Source organism: Sciurus carolinensis, chromosome 8 (genome assembly GCF_902686445.1).
Source record: "Sciurus carolinensis chromosome 8, mSciCar1.2, whole genome shotgun sequence".
NCBI classification, from domain to species: Eukaryota; Metazoa; Chordata; class Mammalia; order Rodentia; family Sciuridae; genus Sciurus; species Sciurus carolinensis.
In genome coordinates this window covers 78,925,511-78,952,709 of record NC_062220.1, presented here as the reverse complement: position 1 = coordinate 78,952,709, position 27,199 = coordinate 78,925,511, and the positions used below count along the sequence as shown (strand labels likewise).

The 27,199-nt window shown below is 34.2% G+C and overlaps 1 protein-coding gene across 1 annotated transcript in view; it reads right to left on the bottom strand.

Annotated features, from left to right (window-relative positions):
- Hdac9 (histone deacetylase 9) overlaps positions 1 to 27,199 on the bottom strand; it is a 701,371-nt gene that overhangs the window by 66,196 nt on the left and 607,976 nt on the right. The window contains exons 17-18 of the mRNA XM_047560086.1: positions 18,162 to 18,295; positions 4,427 to 4,547 (exon numbers count right to left, since the gene is read on the bottom strand). Of these exons, the coding sequence (XP_047416042.1) occupies positions 4,427 to 4,547; positions 18,162 to 18,295 (255 nt within the window). The remainder of the gene's footprint in view (positions 1 to 4,426; positions 4,548 to 18,161; positions 18,296 to 27,199) is intronic.

Sequence of the window (27,199 nt, the reverse complement as noted above, 5' to 3'; positions counted from 1 at the left end):
TCTGTTTATGTAAGAACTCAAAAGCAAATGAATGTTAATATTATTATATAGAAAGATCTATTACCCCACAGGAAAAAACATAATCCCATGAAATTTGGGCTAAAAGATTTTTTTAATTGGTTTATTTATTCATATTGTATATTATAATTTTTTAAAATATAATTTATGAAATTATAATTTATGGTAACTCACACAGTTATTCACTAAGTATATTCCTCCAAGATGATATTTGATCTATAAGCTTTATGAAACTGTATACTGTCATTTTTAAAATATTTCAGATACTAAAATATCTTCTTAAGTATACAGACTTATTCATCATTTCTATTTTAGAAACGGTTTAGTTTATTCAGCTATAAGTAGCAGGGTCTACCTAAGATATAGCTAAGGCCAAGTATACCACAAGCCTCTGTAACATGTACAGTTTTTTAAACAAAACACTATAAAATGATAATTCCATTTGGGGAATATATATAATATCAATGTCAATATAAAAAATCTTCTTTAAAAAATATGCCAAAAATCCTTAATTATGATTCTTTTTTGGAACTGATATTTCATGGAAATTTTAGCAAGTATTTCATTTATCTGCATTTAAATTTTCTGCATTTATCTATTTTATGAAGACAAAACAGCCGTAAATGCTCCCAAATCTCTGGCACTAAAATCTGTGTATTAACTAAAGAGAAAGGGAGTGAACATTTCTATCTATGATCTTAGTCATTGGTTCTGAAGTGACTTTGATTGGTTACTCAGAGGACCAGTGGTAGACCCAGGTACAAACCCTCCATTTCACCTACTCCTTTATTTGTCCTACTAATGATCAATGACATAAATAATTAAAATGGAAAATAGGTCTGTGGTATAATTCACATGCCATGTCAGTAAAAGTCTAAACAGTAGATTGCACTGTCACCAAAGAAAGTTTATTTTAAAAACAATAAATTGTTTAAGTGTATTTTTCAAGTGCAATTACTAAACGAATGGAAAATGATAAAGAAAAATGCATGCACGGATGAGGACACTTAGTTATATAAAGACATCTTTATCCAAAAAAGAAAAAAGATGAAGGTATAGTTCAGTGGTAGAGTGCTTACCTAGCATGCACTAGGTTCAATCCCCAACACTGGAACAAAAAATAAAAAAACAACCCACAAACAAAAGACACACACACACACACACACACACACACACACACACACATATTAGGGCAAAAAAAGAAAGGACTAGAATGCTGGCACAAGTAAAAGACACTTCAGAAAATTTCTGGATGGCATGCAGAAGGGTAAAGTTTTCTTATGTCATTTCTCTTAACAAAGATATTTCTATATCCTTGAATATTTCACAAGACTGAATCCATATGTCACCAGTTAATTAAAAAAATAAATATATATGAATATATATATATATAAATGAACTCTTCATTTATGGTCAATTAAAAGGAATCAAGATAATATTAGAATGTAATAAAATAAATTTTTAAAAATTATTAAACCCTATGAGAATAAAGAAAATAAATGATATGCTTTTTATGGAGAATATTATGTAGTAATGTTTATATAACATAAAACAGGTAAATAATTGATAGTGTAATTTTAGCAGTGTGTAAAAAACATTTTAATTCACTGGACTGACTCAATTTATTTTTTTAATGACATTATAATGCCTCAATAATGGACTAAAGTCTGGCTAACCACAAGGTAGTAGAAACTGGTAATAGGAATGACAGGAATATTAATGTTAAGGTAAACCTTGGACCAGAAATGATTGGAGAGAATGTTTTCAAAGTGTCACCTTACAGAATCTAAAGTATTTAAAGAGATAAATGGTACCCATTTTCAAATCTAATTATTTTATAATCTATAGATGTCTTTCAAGGTATAAAGACTAATAGTTCTGGCCATACTGAACTTTCAGTTAAATCCTTCCTCCTAACCTAGAACATAACTTTCAAGAGCAGCATTATCAATTTAACACAGAAATGTCACCTCCAATCTGTGTTGCAGGGACTGGGGAAGATAGTTGTGTAGTAGTGAAAGAAATGGATAAAGAGAGAGCAAATACCTTGATTATTAATTTCTATACATTTGTACATGATAGCTTCAACCTGGTCTTTTAGTTATAAATGAAAAAACAAGCTATAAGAATCCAAATGTCACAAAGAACAAAAGAGTAATCTTCTTGAGAGAATGAAATTATTCACTTTGAATAACAATAGAAGAATATCAACTAAATTTCTGAATTCACCAGAATAATTGAAATACTCTGGACATGTGGAAGTTGAACTTAGCACTTCACCTCAGGGTCTCACAGAAGGCTCTATCCTTGAGTGTGTGAACTCAGGTAGCCAAACTTCAAAGTGTTGCCCTGATTGCTCGTAGGTGTCTAAGAAACTCCACTGGTGTACAGAATGCTAGCCCCCATCATTAATTGTATGAATGCTATTTCTCATTAAATATTCAAAATCAATGAGATAAATGGCAAATTAATCTGTCTTAAAATTTTAAAAATTGAATCATCAAAACTAAGTGCTTTCATCAAACACAAACATGAAAAGAAGCTTTGTCCAAGTTGAAATTCATTTTTAAATCATCAAAATTTAAAGTAATACAATTTTTGAATACTTTGAGAAAAGTAGATTTGTTCAAAATTGTCAAATTTCTTTTCCAAGAAAAGTAATGCTGCTGCATTTCATAAATAAAAGTTTGGTGTTGCCAAAGTGTAAATTTCATTTATTTTAATAAATATGTCTTTCCTCTTAAAATGGGGAATATTGATATTTACAATTCGACTGATCCTATTCTATTCCAGTGAAGTCCAAGAGTACTTAGTCTTATGACTGGGTTGGTGTATAGTTTGGGACCATAGTTAAAAAAAAAAAAAAAAGGAAAGTTTTTCTATTTTCTCTTAACTAAATTAAAAAGTAATCACATGGACACTTTCCTATGTTTAAACGCTTGAGTATTTTGACTTAATAAAGCCATGAAAATTAAAATGTCTGGTTCGCTTCGTTTTGTGGTTAGTTGGTAGGATTATTAATTCATGTTCAAATAAGAACGTTTATTGTACAGTATCCAGAACAAAAAGAAATACTTTATGTAACCTATCTGCATGTAGAGAACTGCTTCCTTCAAAGGAACCAAAGGAAAAATGTTTAGAGCCTAAAGGTTTAGGTAAATATTTATATTAAAGCATAATTTTAATTTTACCATATAAATTGTTTTTCATCAAAGTTTAGCAACATTATCTGTAAGCACTGAGTGGTCTGTATGTGTGCCCCTTGCTGCCCATTTCTTTTCCAGGTACCTACTGTTGCCTATCCTGACTATGCACATGCATGTACAGACACTGACCCACATGCTTCACCTCACGTCTTTAGGGATGCTTGCCAATCATCTTTAAGAAGCAGTTTGCAAGTGTTATAATGGGTAGTTGTTAATTCCCCCTTAAAACTGCTTTCCAAAATACTGACCTATTACTTGTCAATATACTTGTTCCCAATCATTAAAGGATTAACACAAATCATTTAAAAATATTACTGAAAAGACTTATTGAAAGAGTTCAATAATTTGGAACTGATGCAATAAGTTTGTTTGAAAGAAAGGGAGAAGAAAAGGTTCTAAAATGGTTTTTAGTTAAAACACTTAAAATATCAGCCTTTCAGCACACATTACCATGTTACATAGTCTGTTATTCAATTATAAAGGTTATTAATAAAATGTAATTGCTTCTAATTTTTCCAAAAATCTGTTGTTTTTTGCATTCATATAAAGCTTATATAAAACTCTGCAATTTTAATTTTATTTTAAAATCTGATGTTAAAATTTTGAAAAATCATACATTGACAAAAATTATGTTTATTAATTTTCTATTTGTCATTTACTGTATTATTTAATACCCACAGGGAAGGCAGGCCTTAAAAAGTTACACTGACATTTTAAATGCCATCTTACTATAAAATGTAGTATACTAGGAATAGTAGTAGTAGTTGTTTCTAATATTAAGTTGTACTATTATCTTGTGTGTTAAGGTCATGGAAAAAACTGAAAGACACAAAACAAATGGGAAAGGTAAAAATGAATTTGCACAAAAGGGTAGAAAGATCCTTTTATCTTTTAGTTTAAAAACCTAAGCAAAACAAATTTGGCAATGTATATATCCCTACATGTAAAAATCCGCTACACATCTGCTACCCGAAGAAAGGTTAATTTTAAAGTCAACATTGTGGAACTTGCATTGTCTTCTAGTGCAGGATTTTCTTAATCTACTTTGGACTCTCTTGTACACAACTCATTCCACAGAGCAATGCTGTTGGAAAAACTGACTTTTTGTCACACCGCTTGCCAAGTATTTTGGACTGACACTAGCACTGACTAATGACAGTGCTGGAATGTGCTGTTCTCAATCAAATGGAGCCCATACAGACCTAGGAGTATCCTGGGGTCCAGCTTCTGTCCATCCAGGGGGCCAGTGCCATACAACAGTGAGTGATGTTCAGAATGAACAAGCTGTATTTCCTCCAGGCTGGCTTTTCGACCTTGAATTCGCTGAAAGAAAAAAGCAGAAACCTACAGTACCCCTCTGACAACATTTAGAAGAAAATGAGACCCCCAAGTCACATTTAAGATGATTAATAATGGGCTGAGTTTCATCAGCTAGGAATGTGAGACTGATCTGCTTGGTAAAATACTCTAATAATACTTGAAAAATGAGCATATGCAAGGTTGAGATGCGATAGATTGCTTATGCCTGTGTAGGCAAGTGACATAAAGCTTATTCTTCTTTGGCATTAAAAATAAATCTTTAACAAAGAAATTAATGCTTGTCTTTTTTGTAAAACTATCAGCTTCAAAACAGTCAAGGGCTAATGTTTACCTGAAAAATCAATTTATTACAGTCTTATTTTACACTTACTGAAGAAATTGTTGGAATGAATTACTACTTTTTCTTAAAAGACATGGGTAAATACCACGATAGTTTAATGTATTTTATGTTAATTACTTCATGTGTGTGCCCCTCACCACAGCATTACTGTAGACCAATGTTACTCAAAGCTTGTCCCATGGGACCCATAATCCTTGAAGATCTGCTTGTCAATGATTCCTGATGAGATCAGTACAGAAATTCAGAGTAAATATTTAGAAACTTGTAGGACAATTTGACAGTCTTTTTATGTCTTTTGAATCTAATAAAATCTTGTATGACTCCAATTTTTATTTCACTTTTGCAGTATTTCACTTTTAGTGTATTTTGTAAAAGTATTAGTCTGTGACAGATTGGAAATTAAACAGAAACAAAAGCTGCTGTTTAACCAGAGATAATTTGAGACACTCTAGACTCAATTCTGTACACTCAGGCTAGGCAGAGACTTTTTACCTCACCTAACAAAGAACCGTCCTTTGACACAGACAAAACCATACCTTCAGCTAAACCTTACTAGTCAACATACAAAGTGCTCTTCCTGGCCACATTTCTCAGCACATCTGTGAGCCTGATAAACATCATGCTCGTGTATGAAATTAATTAACCTTCACTTTCAGAAATGCCTATGCTTTGTAAAAGTACATAAACAATATGAAGTTCTGCTTAAAATACACACCACCACAAGGCAGTGTTCAGGTAATTCTTAGGGACAGAACTCAAAGAGAAATTTCAAAGAGTCTGTTCAGGGAGTGCTATCCTCCCACGTTCCTGACTGTGGAACCACCAGTTGACTTGGAAACATCAGTGACAACCGATGTTGTCCTTGGGACCAAGACAACTCCATAATCAATCTCCTTTGTGTAAGGTGATGGAGCTGCTGGCAGACTCTTTAGTGTTGATGTGTGGTTCACTGAGGGGCCAAGTTGGGAAAATCTTCATGTAATGACACTTCCCAGGGTTTATTGGACAGGAGGCAGAGTTGTGCTTGTCACTCAAATTAAATGATCAGGTCACAGAGAAGGAGGAATTTGGGAATGACACGGGTATCAGAAGATAGTGATTTAAAGCAGAATCTTAATATTATCTTTATGTGCCAAATCAACAAATAAATACCTGTGTCATTTTCTTTGCCATTGCACTGAAGTTCCCTGTTCTCAACACTGTCATTCAGCATTGTATAATCCAATTTACATTGCTAGGCAAATGAAGTATGCTTTTGAGAAATTTTTCCCAGGTAGATAAGACAAGAATCCCAAAGCTGAAGACGAAGGCATATTTAATGATGGTATTCAGGTCAGACTTGTTCTGATCAGTAAATAATCATACTGAACTGGGTGGCTTGCTAGTAAACATGAAATATGCAAAAGTTTATGGAAGACAAGGACAATCAAAGAAATAGAATGACAGGTAAAGAGATAAAATGAGCAGGAGAAAAAATCGAGAATCAGTATTTAAGGGAAACATTTTAACTGCAAGATTTCAGCAGATGGAAAATCCCCCAAGATAAATGGTGGTAGCTCCATGGTTTGAGTCATCTGAAACTGGAGTGAACAGAGTGCTGAGAAACAGACTGTGACAACCAGTCCTAGTCTGGCATAACAATGAATACCATGGAATAACAGGGCTTCCAAGCTTTCCTTTCTATGAGTCTATGAAATCCATAGTCATTAATATCATAAAAGCTGATACTGTGAAACATTAAAATTCTCAACAATATCAATTCTAAAGCTAAGAATTGGAGCCATGTTTTAACTATTGAACTATCATAAAACTTCGACTTTTTTCCCTCTCTCCTTTTCTATTTTTTTTAGCTCCTAGTTGGATTTTTGGCTCTAACGTTAAATATCACTAATAATAAATGTATCTTTATGTTTTCATTCACTAATTATGTATATTATATACTGTACTCAACACCTGTCCCATAATAATTCCATAATTCCAGTAGCATTCCAGCTGAATGTTCAATAACACTTTTGAACAATAATGTGCTAATAAGATTCACTGTAGTTGACAATAGCTCAAGTACTAGCAAATCTTGAGGACACCTGCTGAATCTGTCATCCCCCAGTGTAATAGCAATCAGTTGGCAGCAAGGACACAGCACCCAGACAAGCTACTTAGCTTTTACTTATTCTAGAGTATTTGCTGCTGGTTTATACTCTAGTTCTTATCTCACTATCAAAATGTAAAACTGCTCATACATACATTATCTCTTTGATTTTATTTCCCACTTCTCCTTCCATTTCCTTTGACTCTCTGAAAGTAGTTTATACTGGCAGATTGTGTTATTATAATAAATACTTCTTTAAAATTACTGCAATCAAAATAAGGATGTACTCATTCTTGACAATCACCTTCTGCTTCTATAGCTACTAGAGAACAAGCCCCACAAACACAGTACACATTTCTCCAAAAAAAGCAAGGAAAACCAATTCAGTATGAAAACGATTTCTACCTATAGAAAGGATCTGGAGAAAGCACATTCGAGATTTGTATCTTGCAGAAACACTACTATGGGAACTTGGATGACTAAGCCAAGAATCCTGAAATAGCAGCCGCTTGCTTTATTTCTTAGCACACAGGATATCCTGGAGTAGTTCCATTTTGCCTCACTTTTATCAGATGCCTTAAATTTGTCACATTCAACTCTCCTCTCATATTGAGATTTCCAACAGTCCCATTTTTAATTTAGATTTCACGTGCTCATGTGCTCATGCTTAAATAGAAATATTCTCATTTTGTCCCTTCCCAAATGTTCTACTTCCTGTGTACCCTGTATTCCTCCATTTCTCTCTCAAGATGCTCTCTGAAGTCAAAGGTCAATAGCATAATGACTCACAAAATAGGATAAAGTGCTCTGATAATCTTAATTTAGGGAGATACTGGTTTCCGTTCTCAGAGAAAATTAGTCTGCAGGATGTCTATGTAAAGTCATCTATGATGCTCTGACTAAAAAGGCTTTTGAACATATTGGAACTCTCCATGCATATACGGGATGGAGTTCATCTGGAGAATTCTCACATGAGATCCAAATATAGGTCTTGAACACTTTAATAGGCCTAGGAACAGAAGCTTCCAGCTCTTCTTTCAGCTTAAAGAAACGCTGTGATTTAGGATTGCTTTCATTCTGACATTATTATTCTGTGACTTGCACTCAATCTGGGTCTTCCCTGAGAGTTGAAAAGTAACCAGGGTTCAGCCTATTCTGTGCTCAGGAATATGATCATATTCAGTGCAGACCCCCAAACAGCCTCTATTCAGGTTGGAAGTTTGACTAAAGAAGTCATTTAAAATTACCATATCATTGAGTCTCACAATGCACCATGGTTCTTTCCTAAAGAAATAGTCTTTCTGAAATAAAGCCTGTTAATGCAAACTGATTATAGAAGGAATGTTCTGAACATGATCTACAAAGTCATACTGTGACAGGATAAAACACAGCCTACCCACACCCACCCACACACAGAGCACACACGGTATAGATTCATATTTTTTTCTGCCAAGGAGCAGAGAAAAAAGGAAACAGTTCTATTCCTTCCCCGCTTGTGTTCAAAGCCTGGAGTGAGGCCAGTGTCCTAATCAGTTCTCATTGGCCCTGGAGGAATCAGAACCTTTTGTAAAATATAATAAAGGGCATAAAATCATGATAAAATGCATGAAAAAGCAGTGCCTTTGGTTAGGGAACTAGAAATAATTTAGCAGAACAGATGGATTGCATTGGTTGGGTATTATTGAGGACATGAAAGGGCTCATTTTGTGGCAGTTCCAAACTAAGAGAAAATGTCCAACTTAAATTTGACAAGTCAAAGTACCTGCCTCCGCTGGGGGAGACTCCATTTTTCTTTAATCATTTTCAAAGTAGTGACACATTAGGCAAGCATTTCTACTGAAATACCTCATTTTCTGAAAATATTTCATCCATTGTCCCTAAATAAAGGGATGTTTTTTATTTTTTCTCTAAAAAATCTACAGGACTGCAAACATTCAATTTAAAAAAAACATAAATGAGTTATTGGTGTCAAAGTTACCTTCGGTTTCAAATACCATATTCAATACTTAAGGAGTCAATTCATGGCCTATTAATTATTCTTTATATACTTTTTTCTCTTAAAACAAACACAAAAATGTGGTCTCATTGTTCATGCCCAAGCATATCTACTGGAGTTTTTGAATGATACAATCAATTGTTTCTTTGAATATTTTATAAGTGATAGTTTCTAACACCCACCCCCCACACACAGCTGTATAATCTTTCCTCACAACCCTCATCATATAATGACCTGTTCTCAGAAATTTCTCATAAAGTGGAGAAGAAGGAAGCAGGCGGAGACTGGGTAGGCAGGCAGCCTAAAGATCTCTGCTCCCTTCTGTAGGACACATGGAAGGAAAGTAGACTGCTGAGAGTTGGGATTCTTGTCCTGCCTCTTGACTGTCCTCCCTCTGCCGACAGTCAGCTATGACACATCTCTACAGGCCCTGATTTCTTCATCTATAAGCATAAGATTTGACTAAATAATTTTGAAGCTTCATGTTAGCCCTAACTGATAAGATTCTATGTGGTAAAATAACTTATACACAATAAAAATTCAAGGAAATATGTTTTACTTTGATTTATGAATTTGCCTGAGGCAAGCAAAGGCAATTGCAGTGATCTATTACTATGATTGAGGCCAGAAAATAGACCTATGAAGATTTTCAAAAGGAGTCCAATACTTCCTTGAAGTCCATTTCTTAGAAGTTTAATCACTGTTGAAAAATGTGAGAATTTTTCAGAGTTTATATTTCTACCTCATGACCTCAAAATAATAAACACTTTCCCCAATTTCTAAATTATTTAGGATATGGCATGTCTGTCTTTGTATGTTTTGTTTCCTGATGCTGGGGATTAAACCCAGGGACTTGCACATTCTAGGCAAGTGCTCTGTCAATGTACTACACCCCTAGCCTGCACTTCTGAATTAAAGCTGCCAGTGGGCTTCAAGTAAATGCTTGAACTCGCTCATGTCCAAATATCTGATCCATCTGCCTATTTGTCTCTACCTGTTACATTTATGTAAAGAGTTGAGTTTGTGTTGCAATGGTTCTTTTTTTTCTTTTAACTTGAAAAATTATTTCAAGATCATAATAAAAATAATTTCGTTTCAATTTCTAAAATTGCAAAAAACACATCTGTGAATAAAGGAAATGAAAATATCCTATAAATTTACTATCAAGACTTACACATAAACCAACATTAACATTTTAAATGTCATTTTCTCCAGCATTTCCTACAAAGGGACTTATCAGTATGTAACAACCATTATGTGAGCAATTGAACTGTTTTTTAAAATTTATTTTAGTGGTTCTAATTAGTTGTACATGACAGTATATGCATTCATACATTTTGATAGTTTGTACACAAATAGAGTGTAATCTCTCATTTTTCTGATTATACTTATTGCAGGATCACATCCGTCACAATAGCTCCACCTTGAAATCAGCTGGGGAAGTTTAAGAGGTACAGTTGCCTGGGTCCTATCCCTACGGTTCGGTTTCAGATTCACTTTGTGAGGCACCTCACTGGATATTTAAAGCCACTCAGTGACTTAATGTGTAGAATGCTGGGTCAAGAATCACACACTGGAAGGAGCAGACTATGCTTCCTTCTCATAAATGAATTCAAGATACTGTCACTACTGACCAATATTTTGGACTAAATTTTTTTTTTATACTAGGGAGTTAAAAAAATTCTTTCTTGTCTTCAAAATTAGCACTCACCTTTTACTCAATATCGCTTGATTCAATCATTACTATTTATTTTCAAATATATCAGAGCACATAGCAATTTATAAAGCACTACAGAAAACCAGCAAATCTCTTCCAACAATAAAAGTCTGGAGTGGTCATGAGCATATGTGTTATGCATGTTTTTTAAGTTTTATTTCCTTCTATTTCATCTATGCTCATCAGAAAAAAAAATTATGCCTCAGTTTAATTGCTCCATTTCCATAATTTTTTAACAAAACTGAATCTTCTACCTTGCAATTTTTAATTATAAACAAATATTTTAATGATTTAGTTTAAAGCATTGCTTTTTCAAATATCACTCATGAATGCAACAAAATTTCTTAATAAATATTTATACTTGAACACTACAATGTTCAAATGACTTTAAAAAAATCTAACATTCATTTTTATTAGTAAGTCTTAAAGCTGCTAAAAATCCCTGTATTATTTTCCCAATGGATTCAGAAAGGGAATTTCATATTTCCTTTCATTGATGTTATTCTACAAACAGAATTTTTAAAAATTCCATGAAGTCTCAACTCTGATTATAAACTGTGCAATTATTTTTGATGTATATATCTGCCCAGGACCACCCTACTGTGACATATAAATATTTCTCACAACAATGACATAATGCACCCTGGTTTACTCATCATATTTAGATCTTTTGCACTGCTCCCCCCCCAGCTGCCATATCCTTTAGAGACAATTCACAGGACTCCCTATTTGACTTTCTTACTACTTTGTGGTTAGATTCTAAGACACAAACATATTCAAAAAAATTTTTTTGTACAAACTAAACAGAACAGTAAGCTGTTATGTGCTGCCATCTAGTTAGACTACTCTATAAAACAAAAGTTTAATTGAATTTCCATTAACTTGCAGTATGCAGAGTTTCACAGTCCTGATGTCAGAAAACCTGTACACTCCAAAAAGTACATTCCACAAAGTAATATATCTCCTTATTTGGATTTAAAAAGGGTATTTTAAGCCACTTTTGTGTGCAGGAAAATGTGCTCAAGACCCTATCTGTGAGTTACTTGACTTAAGATTTTATATTAAAGTTTCTCTCTACTTTTCTCATTGGAACTGCTGAGAAGTCCCAGAAGGGGCAACAGTAGCTTGGTTTCATGTCCCAGAATTGTTTTGTAATTACTTTGTGTTGGCACTTGAATAAAAGAGTTAAACATTTCAGCACAGTATGTTGCTTATGGTTTTTACTTATGAATTAAGCGAAACAAAGTTATTCAATATTAGTCACAAAGAGGCAATGCAAATTCCACATAATGTGTAATCCAACAAAAGCATTATAAAATGTTATTATTCTCAAAACAAATGTGAGAGCAAGCAAATGTCTGTGGGTGGCTTGGTGGGGCTGGGAGACATGAGCACTTCTGGAAAAACAACTGCAAGTGCATTTCTAACAGATGATGGGTCAATCTCTACAATTTTTTGAGCACTTAGGAGCACATTCCTTTCTCCAGGAGCACACACACTTTAGAAACCCAGCTACCTAATCGAAGAGCTTGTTTTCTCAACAGGATACCAAATTACCCCCTGCCCCCTGCCCCAGATCATTTCTCACGGTGACCAGAAAGCTGCTGGTTTTGCTTTTTGTTCCCAACAGAATCACTAAACTAAGTATGAATGATTCAATAGGGGAAAAAATTAAATGGTATTGGCATGAAGGACTACTAACCGCTCAACTTTTTTAAAACAGTGCCACGTCATGCCAAAAGAAGTCAACCCATGTAACCACTGTAATCTAATATAATAAGGACTAATGTTTTCTCTGGCTGCTAATCAGCACTAGTCAGCAAAGCCAATTTACACTATAGCTTACAAACTAAGAGCAAAGTGTTTACCAAAACATGCTAAAAATTTAGTCTGCTGTTAAGAAAATAGAGTGTTATGTCTAAAGTGAGCTCCTTAGTCATTCTAATTTCATACAATATTAAATCTGGAAGAAATCCTAGAAAATATTCTGCATAACATGCCCATCTATTGCATGAGAAAATCAAAGATCAACTAAAGTCCTGATTTAACTAAAGTGCACAGACATTAGTGGCTGAGCTAAAGTTAAATCTAATGTTGAATAATCACCTTTGAAGGAATCCATTTTGATTAATTTACCATATTGCTAAATGAGTTGATACAATACAAAAGTTTGATTTGGGGATCAGTCTAGTCTGTTGAAATGAAGAAGCCCTTTTAATGTTTTCAATTTGCCATCTTTTCTATCATTTTATTGTCGTTTCATTAATGCACAATTGACTGCTCCATTAGTTGAGGAAAGCTTTTCTCTATATGCCAATAGAATTGGGACTCCTTATCTTTTATCCTAGGGAAAGAGGAAATCGTAGCCCTAGTAAATGAAGGAAACCAAATAAATACAGAAGCACGTCAAGTTATTCAACATAAGGGACACTTTATTCTTCAAACTGATATAAAATATCATCTCCTTTCTTACTTACTCATAGAACCCCTCTGAAGCCTTCAGGACAATGAAGGCAGCTGACCACAGACAGTCTTTCTAGTTTTGTTTCTCTTCTAAGCCCAATCAATAAGAATCTTCAGAATTACAGTGACATAAAAGCAGTGACTTAAACCCTTTGGGAGTTTATAATTATATATTTATTTGTATGATCGTTTGATCAAAGTCAGGAGAGTCTACTAGATGTTAACCTCCTTCAAGAGAGGGAATATATCTTTTCTCCTCAATATTATATCTTCTGCTACTAACACAGGGACCTGGAAAACTGAAATTCTTACTAATATCATTGAACAAATATTCTGCTGTTGTCAAGGTGTGGTGACTACACCAGCAATATCAGGATCATCCAACCATGTTAGAAAAACAAATTCTTAGACCTCCATCCAAACCTACTGAGTCAGAAACTCTAGGGCTGGAGCTCAGCCATCTGTGTCTGAACATCCCCCTAGAGGATTCTGATAGATGCTATTTGAGATTTTCTTCTCTGAAAGCACAAGTAGATTTCTAACCATGTGTGGTCATGTGGACCTGCAGGGAAAATGGTGTCCAAAGATGGCAGATAACTATCTGGATATTGGGAAACAATGTGCTGATCCAGCTTGTACGCATTCCTATTTGATTATATCCTTTTCTGTGGAATCTAATAAGTTCTCTCTGTTACAAAACTATTAAGTTAAGTTCTTATTTCCCACAATCAAGAGAGAACATTGTCCCAGACCACTTAGGCAAGCAATACCCTAGTCACCAGTCCTGCACTCTAATCCCTGGAGAACCAACCAGCAGAGATTGTACCTTCTCTTGTTCATAACCAGTTAGACACAACCAGGCAAGTGAACTAGAGTTTAACATCCTGATAGCCCCTCCCAGCCAGTTTAGAAAGAATAGCCTCTGTTCTGTCTTTATTTGGGTCTTTGAGGTTTCTTGCTAAATAGGACTCTCACCAGACCTGCAGCCCCACTTTCTCTCTTGGAGTAAATACATGAACTCCAGTGAGCAGATACTACCATTGGTTTGGATTCCTTTAGGAGGTTCAGAAACACTAACCACCCAGACAGGCTTTCTGAGGAGCCTTTTCCCCCTTTCAACTAGCTGAATCCCACATAGAGAAGTCACTCCACAAGATTACTTGCCTCTTATGGTGGGTTTTCTCCCTGATTCTTCAACAACTCTGATTCTTAGGAAGTTTGATAAATTCTTAAAATATTTGTTAGTTACTATCTTAGTTTTTTTCAAAGTGTTAAAATTTTCAAAATAACTCAGCATGAGATAGAAAGTTTAACATCTTTAGAAGAGGGTTTAATAACATTTTAATAAATTTGTATATAGAATTGACTTGTCAAATAATGCATTTTAAGAGAAATCCACAAAGAATATGTATCAATTACTCCAATTGAGTTTAGTAAAGGAATGGCTGGGCTGTCCTGAATGATGGTATATATTCTACTATTTCTGAGTGGACTGAACTGTTTTGGAATAATCTGTATTCCTTTTCATTTTCTTATTCACTCTTCTGGTAAAAACAGGAAGAAAAAGAAAATAAGTCATGAAGACAATCTACCTTTTGGTTCTGTTTAATCTTACATGGAACTAAAAGTCTCCAGAAAAGGAGAACATCTATTTAGTTAATGATTTCTAAAATTCCATTTTGAATTTTCCTAAAATCATCCACAGACAGAGGGACATTAAACATCTAGGTGTCTTAGAGTGGATTGTTTGTTAGTGCTTTTAGAAATTCCATTACATGTTTTTACTTTTTTTACTTAGGTTACCATATCATAAAGTCAAATAGCAAATAAATCCATATGCACAACAATTCCTTCAACAGCATAGGAATTTGATGACATAAAATATGGGGGAAAAGTTTCTTCACTTAAGAAAATACACAATGGAATATTATTCAGCCATAAAGAAGAATAAAATTATGGAATTTGCTGGTAAATGGATGGAGATGGAGAATATCATGCTAAGTGAAATAAGCCAAGCCCCAAAAAACCAAAGGCTGAATGTTTTCTCTGATAAGTGGATGATGATACATAATGGGGAGAGGGGAGGGCAGCAAGAGAAGAATGGAGGAACTTTGGACGGTGTAGAGGAAAATTGGACAGGAGGGATGGGGGAAGGAAAGATAGTAGACTGAGACAATATTACCCTATGTATATGTATGATTACATGAATGGTGTGAATCTACATTGTGTAACAACCATAGAAATGAAAAGTTGTACCCCATTTGTGTACAATGAATCAAAATGCAGTCTGTAAAAGTAAAAATTAAAACTAAATAAATAAATAAAATGAAAATAAACACTTGGTAAGCTCCCATCAAACTATGTCCAAAAAATGTTTTCTGTTTATGTGGTTGTGATGTTTTTGATAAGTCACTTGTTTATGGTCTTCTTTAAGAGCTACTCCACTGATCTGGGTTCCTAAGTGAATTATTTTTAATTTTGTGATTGTTACCAGGAAGACTCCTGTTTGTTTGACTGGACTGGGGCATATCTAACTCCTTCTCAACAACTCTAGTCCTTCTGACATTTCATCCTGTGGTTGACATCACATAAGCCAGTGATGTATAATATAATTGTATGGTTTGAATAATATAGGCATAAAATAAAGTGATATAGGAGGAACTGAAGAAGAAGACTGACTAGAAAGGGATGATAACAGACTTTTAGATTTTACGATCAGGGTGAACTATACTACATTCCATGTAATTCTACACTCTGTTCCGTTCATAAACAGTTCTTCAGGTAATAGCTTTTCAAAATTCCACTATCTAATAATGCATTTAAAGCCTATTGGCTACTGCTGATTTGGAGAGGTTGGGAGCAGGCCAGATGCTGCAGGATATAACAAAGACTTGAACGTGGAAAAATGCAAGTGGCAATGACCTGGCTGGCAAAAGCGGCAGAAGAATTGCCAAGCAGGAAAACATCTACAGCAAACACAAAGGTGAGATAAGAAAGGTCACAAGAACAAAGGAGTTTTGTGTGTTAAGATCAGTCTGTATTTTGTCTATGAAGATCAGACAAACAAACATCCTTGGTTGCCCACTCTGTATATTCCTTATGGGGTTTTGTGGAAAAAGAATGGTTTGGCCTCCAAATTGCATTATCAAAAATATGGAATTCTTAATGACAACTCTAAAATCATCCAAAGAGCATGAAAGCTTTCTGCCATATAATATGGATGGCACTGGCAAAGGATGAATAGTATTTCACTTGGGAAAAATCTAGCTCATTTTCCTTCACTTTGGGATTTTTTAGATAAAGGATACATTTAATCAGAAGTAGAGTTTTAAATAGGAAAAATGTTTGACAATTCCATCATAAGCATATAATAAAACTTGCAGGACCAGTACTCTGTTGGATTCATTTACAATCTCAATTTCTAAATGACCTATAGGACATTATCAATAATTTGATGCAAAAATAATTAGTAGCCCTGTAAGATGGAATACATTGTTCATCTACTTCACCTTTTAAAGAGAAAGAGTATAAGGAAAATTATCCTTGGAAATGAGCAAACTGAATGAATGACTTTGCATCTTCAAAAGTCAATATTTTAAGTAGTTTGCAGAGAAGGATGAGACAGATGTAATTTACATCATCAAGTATAGGCAAGTGTACCTGACCTTCAGGATATTCTCTCCGTTTTGGCATTTATATCTCATCTAAAACATTTTACATGTTCTTTTAAAACTACATTGAATTTGAACATGAATTTTATTGACTGCATTTTCAGGTGCCGAACATAATGCACTACAGAAAGTTTTCAAAGATAGTCTATGGGTTAATATCAACTATATGAACAACTACATGATCAGCACTTTTATATGTCTGACCTTAGAATTTACATACTATGCAAATAGTCACAAGTCATTTGCATATAACCTGAAAATACAAAATCAATTTTAATTTTATTGATGTATAATGAATTCAATTTGGTCTCACATCAATTTTCTCATGCCACAATTATGGTCAAAATATTATCCACTTAATTTTTTTCCCCAGGCAAGTGAGAACTATGTTGAATTTCCTTCATTAATAAAAGGGCAACAGAACCAAATAGAAACATCTTAAAATGTCAGTCTTGTGAGATCAGGCATGTTATTTGTCTTGTGAAATTTGCAATTTCAGTGCCTGAAACATATCTATAATATAACACAGGTTCAATAAAAATTTTTGAAATCAATAATAAAGTGAGAAAATACATGAAACATATTTTTCTTTTAAAAATGGTTATACTCAAATGCAAAAAGTTACTGGATTTTAGTGAACTATGGACATTTTTATCAACTAAATCAGTTTGTGGTTGTTATATATTTTGAAAGAGGACAATGTGAGCCCTTATGAATTGCTATCACTTTTGTTTTTGATTTTTGAAAGCCTAAAGAAATAATTTTTTCTAATTGAAAATGGAACAGTCATCAGGAATTTACAAAAATTGGTCTCAAGAAATATTGGTAAAATAAAAATATTCAAAGCCTTCCTATAAAATTACAAACATATTAGCCACTTCAATAAAAAGGAGTGACTTCTCTTGGTGAGAAAACTGTTATTCTTTGAAATTTATTCATTTCCATGAGGCAAAATTGGCATACATCTGAGCTCAAAGTGTAGTTCCTAACCAAAAAAAAAAAATCAATTACTTAATATTTAACACTTTGCAAGCAGTTTCTCAGAAGACTAACTCAATAAATGATGTCCATTTGAAAACAAGATTGCTATCATGTGTACATAATAATGTTGCAATAGAAAAAAACACATCAGGCAGCTGCTTAGTCCATCAACATTGATCACCTACTGTGTGCCCAGCCCAGAGTCAGATGGTGAGTTCTGTGTTATTTGTTTATGACTGATCATCAATCATAATGTTTGCTCTACATGGCTAACATTTTTTTACTACTACTCAAATGAATACTGGCCTCTTTACATGATTTATTTAAGTAAGTAAAAGAGTGTGGCCAATTCAGGATTACCTCACATTTATTTAGCAGTCCAGTTTCTTGTAGCCGTGACCAGATGCTCTGTATTCGCCCAGCATGCTCAGGGTGGGTGGTGGAACTGCCACAAACGCACTGGTGTTTCAGCATCAGAGGGTCATAGGCAATTCCTTCAAGACAAAGAAAACATACATGTAATGGTACAAGGTGGTGGTACACACTGGAAGATAATGTGATCACTCCAAAAAGTTATCATTTAAAAAATAAAATTAACAAAGAAAAAACATTCAAATCCTTAAGACCCCCAAAAGCAATTTAGTCCTCTGTATCTGCATATGTATGCAGAAACATCCATCAGTGGATTAACTAATACTCAGATCTAAGTTTGATAAATCTGTAAGGTGATAAAGATGCTGACATTTTAAGAAACTTCAGATTAAAAAAAGAATGCCCCATGCTTATCAGTATTTTAAATCATTATTAACTGTTTGGGGGCAGATAATTCAATTCAGTAGAAGTTTTCGTTTTATGATTGAAGTCACAAAAAGAGCTGTTGTTTTAAATCCTGAGTTTATTTAATGAGTAAATTCCACTTTTATTTTGGATCAGGGCTACCTCTTTGTAATAAACTGAACAATTTTCCAATTCTTTTCCATTTTGTTTAGAAATTCCATTGAAGTTGGGTACTCAGTTTCTGCTTTGCTTACTTGTGTTTTCCTCAAAATTTACACCATTATATTAAAAATATGACTACTGTAAATCTATAAGATATATATGTCCCATATATTGTGGGATATTTGAAATAGTTCTTTTAAAAAATAAATGGTTGTAATACCTTAGTAAAGATTTCATAGTTACTTAGTGAATAAGATCTGCTAGTAGGAGCTAGTGAATTTTGTGTTTTAATTAGACCCTAAGATGAGAAAAATTTTATAAAAATTTGATGAAATCAATCATTAGGAGTACATAAAATAGGACTTTTTAAAACAACAGATTAGATTATAATTACAACTCCAGCTCATTTTAAGATTTCCACCCATAACCACTTCCCTGGAGGGAGGGGAGAACATATTACTGACAAAATTGACTAACATAAAAAATTACTTAATGAATCTGTTCTAATATTGACCATCAAAGTACATTATGGGGTGCAGAGAATGAAGTATCCATGATAAGAAATTAAAGAGCCAAAAAAAAAATCTATTCAAGAACAGATAAGTACCAAAATTTGTTGTAAAGTAATTTAATTAGATAAATTTTATTCTCCCTTTGACTTCCTTACATTATTGTGTTAAAGGAATGTTTCTCAAGAGGGGAAAATATTTGCCCCTGAGTATACCAAAATCCTACATAAAAATGACATGCATTTTGAAACCATGTGGTAAAAATTATGTCTATGAAAAAAATATCATTTTACTAGTCCAAATAATATCCAGTTTTAAGAGTCAATGGCTTCAAAACCCATCTTTATGCCTGCCCCTGACTCCTATGTTTTCATTCTCAGCCCTGACCTCTCTTCTTAGCAGCATACTGCACACTTACCCCTTCAACTGCCCACCCAAAACTTCCACTTGGATGTCTCATGGTTTTCATAAGGTAAGACTATCTCCGATTTTGAATTCATGATCTTAAACCACACACAGTGTTCCTCATTTTAACAAGGGACATCAAGATCTATCATTGCTTCTGCCAGAAACCTGGTGTCCTCTTGACATTCCCTCTTCTATGAACCAAAGGAGTGTCTGTTTTCCCTCTGAGGCAGATCTTGAATCACTCACTTCTTATCTTGACTGCCAAAACCATACAAAATCCAAGCATCTAATATCACTGATTTGAACTCCTGAAGCAACCTCATAACTGGCTACCTGACTTTCATTCCATGCCATTTGCCTCAAGACAGTAGCAATTTTTCCTCAAATACTTCAATGACTTCACTGAGACTGAAATTCCTCAAGGTCAGCATCGATAGGCTCTTCTCCATCTCTCCAGCTTCATCACATTATCCCTCCCTCCTTTGATCTCAATTTCTCCTACAAAGGCCTCCCTTCCTCTCCTTAAAAAGCTCAAAGTTCCATCAGCCTCTGTACATGCTATTCCATCTGGGCCAGAAATTCTTCCTTCCTGATCTTCAAAACTACAGCCATCAACAGCTTATTTCCTTTTTATCCTTCAAGGTTAAATTTTAATGCCAGATCCTCAACAAAGCATTCCCTGGGAACTCTAAGTGGGATCTCCTCTTCCTGTATCTGATGTCATAGCATCCTCCATCTCCTCCAGAGCATTGCTCACAATTACATAATTGTTGCATGTAATTTTGTTAACTGTACATTTTCTTCACTAAATGTTAAGATATATAAAAGGACAGACTATAGTAGAATTGTTTACCTTTGAACTCCCAGTGTTTGTCACAGGAAGCACTCAAAAATACATTGTAATGAATGCACAAAAGACAAATAAATGGATAGATTCAAGAACTAGTCCAGATATTTCCATTATTCAGCCTTCTTTGATGAATCTAATTAGTGGCAACCTGAAGTTAATGCAGGCTTATTTCTTTAATATTCTACTTTTTATTTTAAGTGTCTTATCTTCTTCGGACCAACAAGTGACTCTACTACAGCGATCTATTTTACTGAACTTTATAAGTTTGTAAAGTATTTTTCACAATGTCCATTTTTTACTTTGTACAAAATCCAACATAAAAAAATACCTTTCAATAAAGTCAAATGGAAGCCTTTAAGAAAGGCAGAAAAGAAAGCAGGTAGGAAGAATAACATTCAAAACACAAAATTCATAAGACATGTCTTCACAATTCAGATTTATCAAGCATTTATGAGTTGTTACTTCATAACAGGAGCTCTTTAACGTATTTTCAATTATTGTTTCATACTTCAAAAAAGTAAATGATTTATTAATAATACAGAAACCAAAAGTATAGCATTACTTTGTTTTGAATATATATTCTTCAAGAGTAGGTATTTTAATCATGTTGCTCAACTATTTCTAGTTCATCTCTCAACATATCCAAGCTCACTTACACCGTAATTTTTCCCCTTTTAACATCATTTTCCCCATAACTCACTGCCAAGAAAAAGAAAATTACAAAACAAGTTATGGTAGCTAGAAATTATTGCCAGGTATCTGGAGATTATAATACAAAGTCCAGGAACTCTTGAAAGACATTTGAATTTAAGGGGAAATAAATAAAACCTGGAACCTCGAAACTCCACTGCCTCATCTTAATGATGTATCAATGAGGTGTTAACAGGTAGACTGGAAGGTGAGATTTTAACCTCATCCTTCATCTCCATTCCTTTCCTCCTCTTTTTTCCCCTGCTCTCAAAAACAGGGACTTATAGGGTGAAAAATAAGCCTGCTCTTTTCTTTGAGTTTTATATGGAATTCTATTTTTCTTTGACCCTTTCTGCCCCACTGGTTGCCCTTTGCAACATATGCCAATGGATCACTCTTTCTCTTGATCAATAGGACAAAAGTTAAAATTAGGAATTGGAAAAATGTATGAAGGAGTCTTGTTTTAGTTAGCTTTTTCCCTCCTGCAACTAAAAGATCTGACCAGAACAACTGTAGAGAATGAAAAGTTTATCTGGGTGCTCACAGTTTCAGAGATTTTAGTCCATAGGCAGCTGGCTTCATATCTTGGGCCTCAAAGTGAAGCCAAACATCATGGAGGAAGAGTGTGGTGGAGAGAAGCAGTTCACATGATGATTAGGCAGGAGAGAGGTACTCCAAAGCCACACCCCTAATAACCTACCTCCTCCAGCCACACTCCACCTGCCTCCAGTTACCACTCAGTTAATCCCATCAGGGATCAATTCCCTGATTAGATTAAGGCTCTCACAACCCCCAAATTTTCCCTGTGAACCCTCTCACATTGCCACCTCACATCCAAACCATAACAAGTCTTAAAATCTTTACCTGTTTAAACCCTAATAGTAAGTTTCATATCAATCAAATAAATAAAACAAACCATCCTCAAAATTTTGGGTATTTTAGAGAAGCTTGGACTTTGGGCTTTCTCTAGGTTGTCTTATCAAATGAGATAATGTATTTGAAACACTGAGTATAGTGTCTTTCCTTTCCTGCATCATTACATATAGTTAAGTCATTTTTTAGCTCATGGAATCCATTCATGTCGACAGGTTTATGCTTAGTCTAGTTAGATCTGTTTGGCTGAGTGGAGCTGGTGGTCTACAAGGAGAAGTCTTGCATTTTTACATGCCTGCTCCTGGTTCCTAGAAACTAACATTCAACTTATTTGCATTTCTAGAAACTGAAGTGTCACACCTTCTGAGGACATTTACTAAACACGACTGGAGGGAAGGGAGTGGAGGGAAGACTAGCACAATACAAAAGTACATGACATGGCATTGTAACACAGATGCAGATTCAGTAGATAGTTTTTGATCATTCATTATGTTCAAGGTACTGGCAACTTCTATTTATTACCTTTAAACTTATAATGTAGTAGTTAAAGTGAGACGTGTATAAACATATAACATTATTTGTAAAAATTCTGTATGCTAAGGAAGGAAAAAATATGGAACTAGGAGGTAAGAGGAGCTTTCTTAAAAACAAAAATATTTAAATGACAAAATGACCTGAAGATGATGGAATTAATAGAGTAAACAGAAGGAACTACAGCCAGTACTCTCTATCCATGAATTTCACATCCACTGAGTGATTCAAAAATATTGACAGAAAAAAATTTCATTTGTACTAGACATGTATGAACTTTTTTTTATTAACTGTATTTCCAAAAAAAAATACAGTAAAACAATTTATATAGCAATTATATTGTATTAAGTGTCAAAAATAATCCAGAGATGATTTAAAGTATACAGAAAAATGCACAAAGGTTATTTGCAAAAACTAAACCATTTCAGATAAGGGACTTGAGCATCTGTGGTTTTTGGTATTCTTGGAGGTTCCTGCAAATCAGTCCTCCACAGATATCAAGGAATGAATGCATATTGAAACAAGGGTCATTTCTAACACTCTCCAAATCATACTCAGAGTAGCCAGTTTACTTTTCCTATACATAGTTCTAATCTATCCATAAATCTTATCTTGCCTTATTTCTTCTATTTCTACCACACTCTCTACATTCTATTCTGTAATATTTGTTATAAGACCTTTGATTTGGAATACATAAATCAGAGCATCAAACAGTAAAATGTTTAATTGTATTGTATTTTTAATTATTTAATTATATTTAATTTAATTAATTCAATTAACTTGGTGTGTCAAGCAAGCACATGATGTAATATCAAGAAATGCTTTCTAAAAATATTGGTAACCTGTGCCTTTTACTAGATAAGATATTTTCTAAGACAGTTTTGCTTGTTTTATGCTTTTTGATGTAACTCACAATATTAAGAGTATCAGGAGGAAAGGGAATGGGTAGAAGAAATTCCTGCTATAGACCTTCCAACTAACACTGGATGAAAGGTCGTTAGAGCCTATGAATTATATTAAGAGTTGCCATTCAGCTACAGAGTCAGGAAGGAACCTCAGCTAGCATGTATGTTGGCCAAAAGTGAAGCCAAACACAATTCGCCACACATTTGCTGGAGGCAAAATATCTGGAAAGATTTTTCTACATTCAAGAATAAGTGAGCAGGTGGAAAAAAAAAAAGAAAAGAAAAGAAAAATCCCAGGTCCTATGATAATATGCTACAGAAATTGTAAAAGAAAATGTCATTCATACTACTTAGTTCAGTGAACATGATTTACTATAGGAACCAAAATAAGATTCTAAAGAAAATGTTTTGGCATCTTCAAATGTCAAAAGAGCCCGATAAAATAAGAGACAAAAGCTAAAGGGAGAGGTCAAACTCAATTAAAAAGATAATGGAATGAGTGAAAATAAAGATGAATATGATAAATATGGATAACAAGGAAATTAGAAGAGCAAAATTAAAATCTATACAGTAGACAACAAAGACAGGAATTTGCATTTCAGAAAATCAGATCAGTGCTATTGAACTTAAAAAGCCTTTGGAATATAAAGAAAAATGTCTCTGGTCTGATTCCAAGATCCTTAATCCATTTTGAGTTTAGTTTTGTGCATGGTGAGAGATATGGGTTTAGTTTCATTCTGTTGCATATGGATTTCCAATTCTCCCAGCACCATTTGTTGAAGAGGCTATCTTTTCTCCATTGCATATTTTTGGCCCCTTTGTCTAGTATGAGAAAATTGTATTTATTTGGGTTTGTGTCCGTGTCCTCTATTCTGTACCATTGATCCACCTTTCTATTTTGGTACCAATACCATGCCGTTTTTGTTACTATTGCTTTGTAGTAGAGTTGAAGATCTGGTATTGCGATACCCCCTGCTTCACTCTTTATGCCAAGGATTGCTTTAGCTATTCTGGGTTTTTTATTCTTCCAGATGAATTTCATAATTGCTTGCTCTATTTCTGTAAGGTACATCATTGGGATTTTAATTGGAATTGCATTGAATCTGTATAGCACTTTTGGTAGTATGGCCATTTTGACAATATTAATTCTTCCTATCCAGGAACATGGGAGATCTTTCCATCTTCTAAGGTTTTCTTGAATTTCTTTCTTTAGTGTTCTGTAGTTCTCATTGTAGAGGTCTTTCACCTCTTTTGTGAGATTGATTCCCAAGTATTTTATTTTTTTCGAAGCTATTGTGAATGGGGTAGATTTCCTGATTTCTCTTTCTGAAGATTCATCACTTATGTATAAAAATGCCTTAGATTTATGTGCATTGATCTTATATCCTGCTACTTTACTGAATTCACTTATGAGATCTAAAAGTTTTCTGGTGGAATTTCCTGGTTCCTCTAAGTATACAATCATATCATCAGCAAATAGGGATAGTTTGAGTTCTTCTTTTCCTATTCGTATCCCTTTAATTTCTTTGGTCTGTCTAATTGCTCTGGCTAGAGTTTCAAGGACGATATTGAATAGAAGTGGTGAAAGAGGGCACCCCTGCCTTGTTCCAGTTTTTAGAGGGAATGCTTTCAGTTTTTCACCATTTAGAATGATAAGGATCTCGGAATCAGACCAGAGACCTTGCCTCTTATAGAAGAAAAAGTAGGTCCAGAGCTTCAACATGTCGGCTTAGGACCAGACTTCCTCAACAGGACTCCCATAGCACAAGAAATAAAAGCAAGAATTAATAACTGGGATAGATTCAAACTAAAAAGCTTTCTCTCAGCAAAGGAAACTATCAGCAATGCGAAGAAAGAGCCTACAGAGTGGGAGAAAATCTTTGCCAATCATACTTCAGATAGAGCGCTAATCTCCAGAATCTATAAAGAACTCAAAAAACTCTACACTAAGAATGCAAATAATTCAATTGACAAATGGGCTAAGGAAATGAATAGACACTTCACAAAAGAAGATATACAAGCAATCAACAAACATATGGAAAAATGTTCAACATCTCTAGTAATAAGAGAAATGTAAATCAAAACCACCCTAAGATTCCATCTCACCCCAATTAGAATGGCGAGTATCAAGAATACAAGCAACAACAGGTGTTGGCGAGGATGTGGGGAGAAAGGTACACTCTTACATTGCTGGTGGGGCTGCAAATTAGTGCAGTCACTCTGGAAAGCAGTGTGGAGACTCCTTAGAAAACTTGGAATGGAACCACCATTTGACCCAGCTATCCCACTCCTTGGCCTATACCCAAAGGACTTAAAATCAGCATATTACAGAGATACAGCCACATCAATGTTCATAGCTGCTCAGTTCACAATAGCCAGATTGTGGAACCAACCTAGATGTCCTTCAATTGATGAATGGATAAAGAAACTGTGGTATATATATACAATGGAATATTACTCAGCCATAAAGAATGATAAAATTATGGCATTTGCAGGCAAATGGATGAAACTGGAGAATATCATGCTAAGTGAGATAAGCCAATCTCAAAAAACCAATGGACGAATGATATCGCTAATAAATGGATGACGACACATAATGAGGGTGGGAGGGGTTGGTGTTAGGGTTAGAGTTAGGGTTAGGGAGGGGGGCAAGAATGGAGGAAGGAAGGACTGTATAGAGGGAAAAGAGGGGTGGGAGGGGTGGGGGGGAAGGGAAAAAAAATAACAGAATGAATCAAACAACATTACCCTATGTAAATTTATGATTACACAAATGGTATGCCTTTACGCCATGTACAGAGAAACAACATGTATCTATCCCATTTGTTTACAAAAAAAAAATACATAACTATAATTGTGAAATTAAAAAAAAAAAAGAAAAATGTCTAAGAGATGGACCCAGTAAGATGAAAATGGAAAGTCAGAGGAGAAAATAGCTGAATGGAAAACTGTGATTGCCCTCCAGGCAAAAATCAGACTAATTGAAAAATGGAAATAACTTAAGAAGTTTCCCATGAGTAAAAGAGACATGTGCATCAGTAAGTAAATGCTCCTCAGAAAGGTAATTTTTAAGTTAATGGGATAAAGAAAATACACCAATCCCAGAAAAGAAAAATCAGACTGCCCGCAAAGAAAAACCTATCAGGTGGCCTCAGACTCCTCCCTTTTAGTGCTAGCACCCTTAAGCATATGACATTTTCAGACTTTTCAGGCAAAAATATTTATGTCCCAGTAAATCTGTATTCAAACACATGTGAAGGCAAAAGATGACATTCTCAAGTACGAAGACATTTCCCCAAATATATATATATGCACACACATAATGTAATACATTATGTAATATATAATGATACACTTATAAATACACTATGTTAATGTTTTCATATGTTACATGCCATCAAGTTGAGTTAATGTTCTAAATAAACAAGATAGCTGTTTTTATCATCTTTAGAGAGAATTAGATGATCAAATTTTGGAGTTTTTCAGAGAAATTCCAAACATATATTTGAGGACAACAATTTAAGAAAATCAATTACCTACCAAAGAAATTAACCTCTCCATTCCAATATGGGTAGTAACAGAAATTACTCTGAGAAGTCTTAAATATATGTGTGCTTACAAACACAACAAACACATGCATACAAATACAAATATATATAAATAAATATATATATTCATACAAAGACAATACAA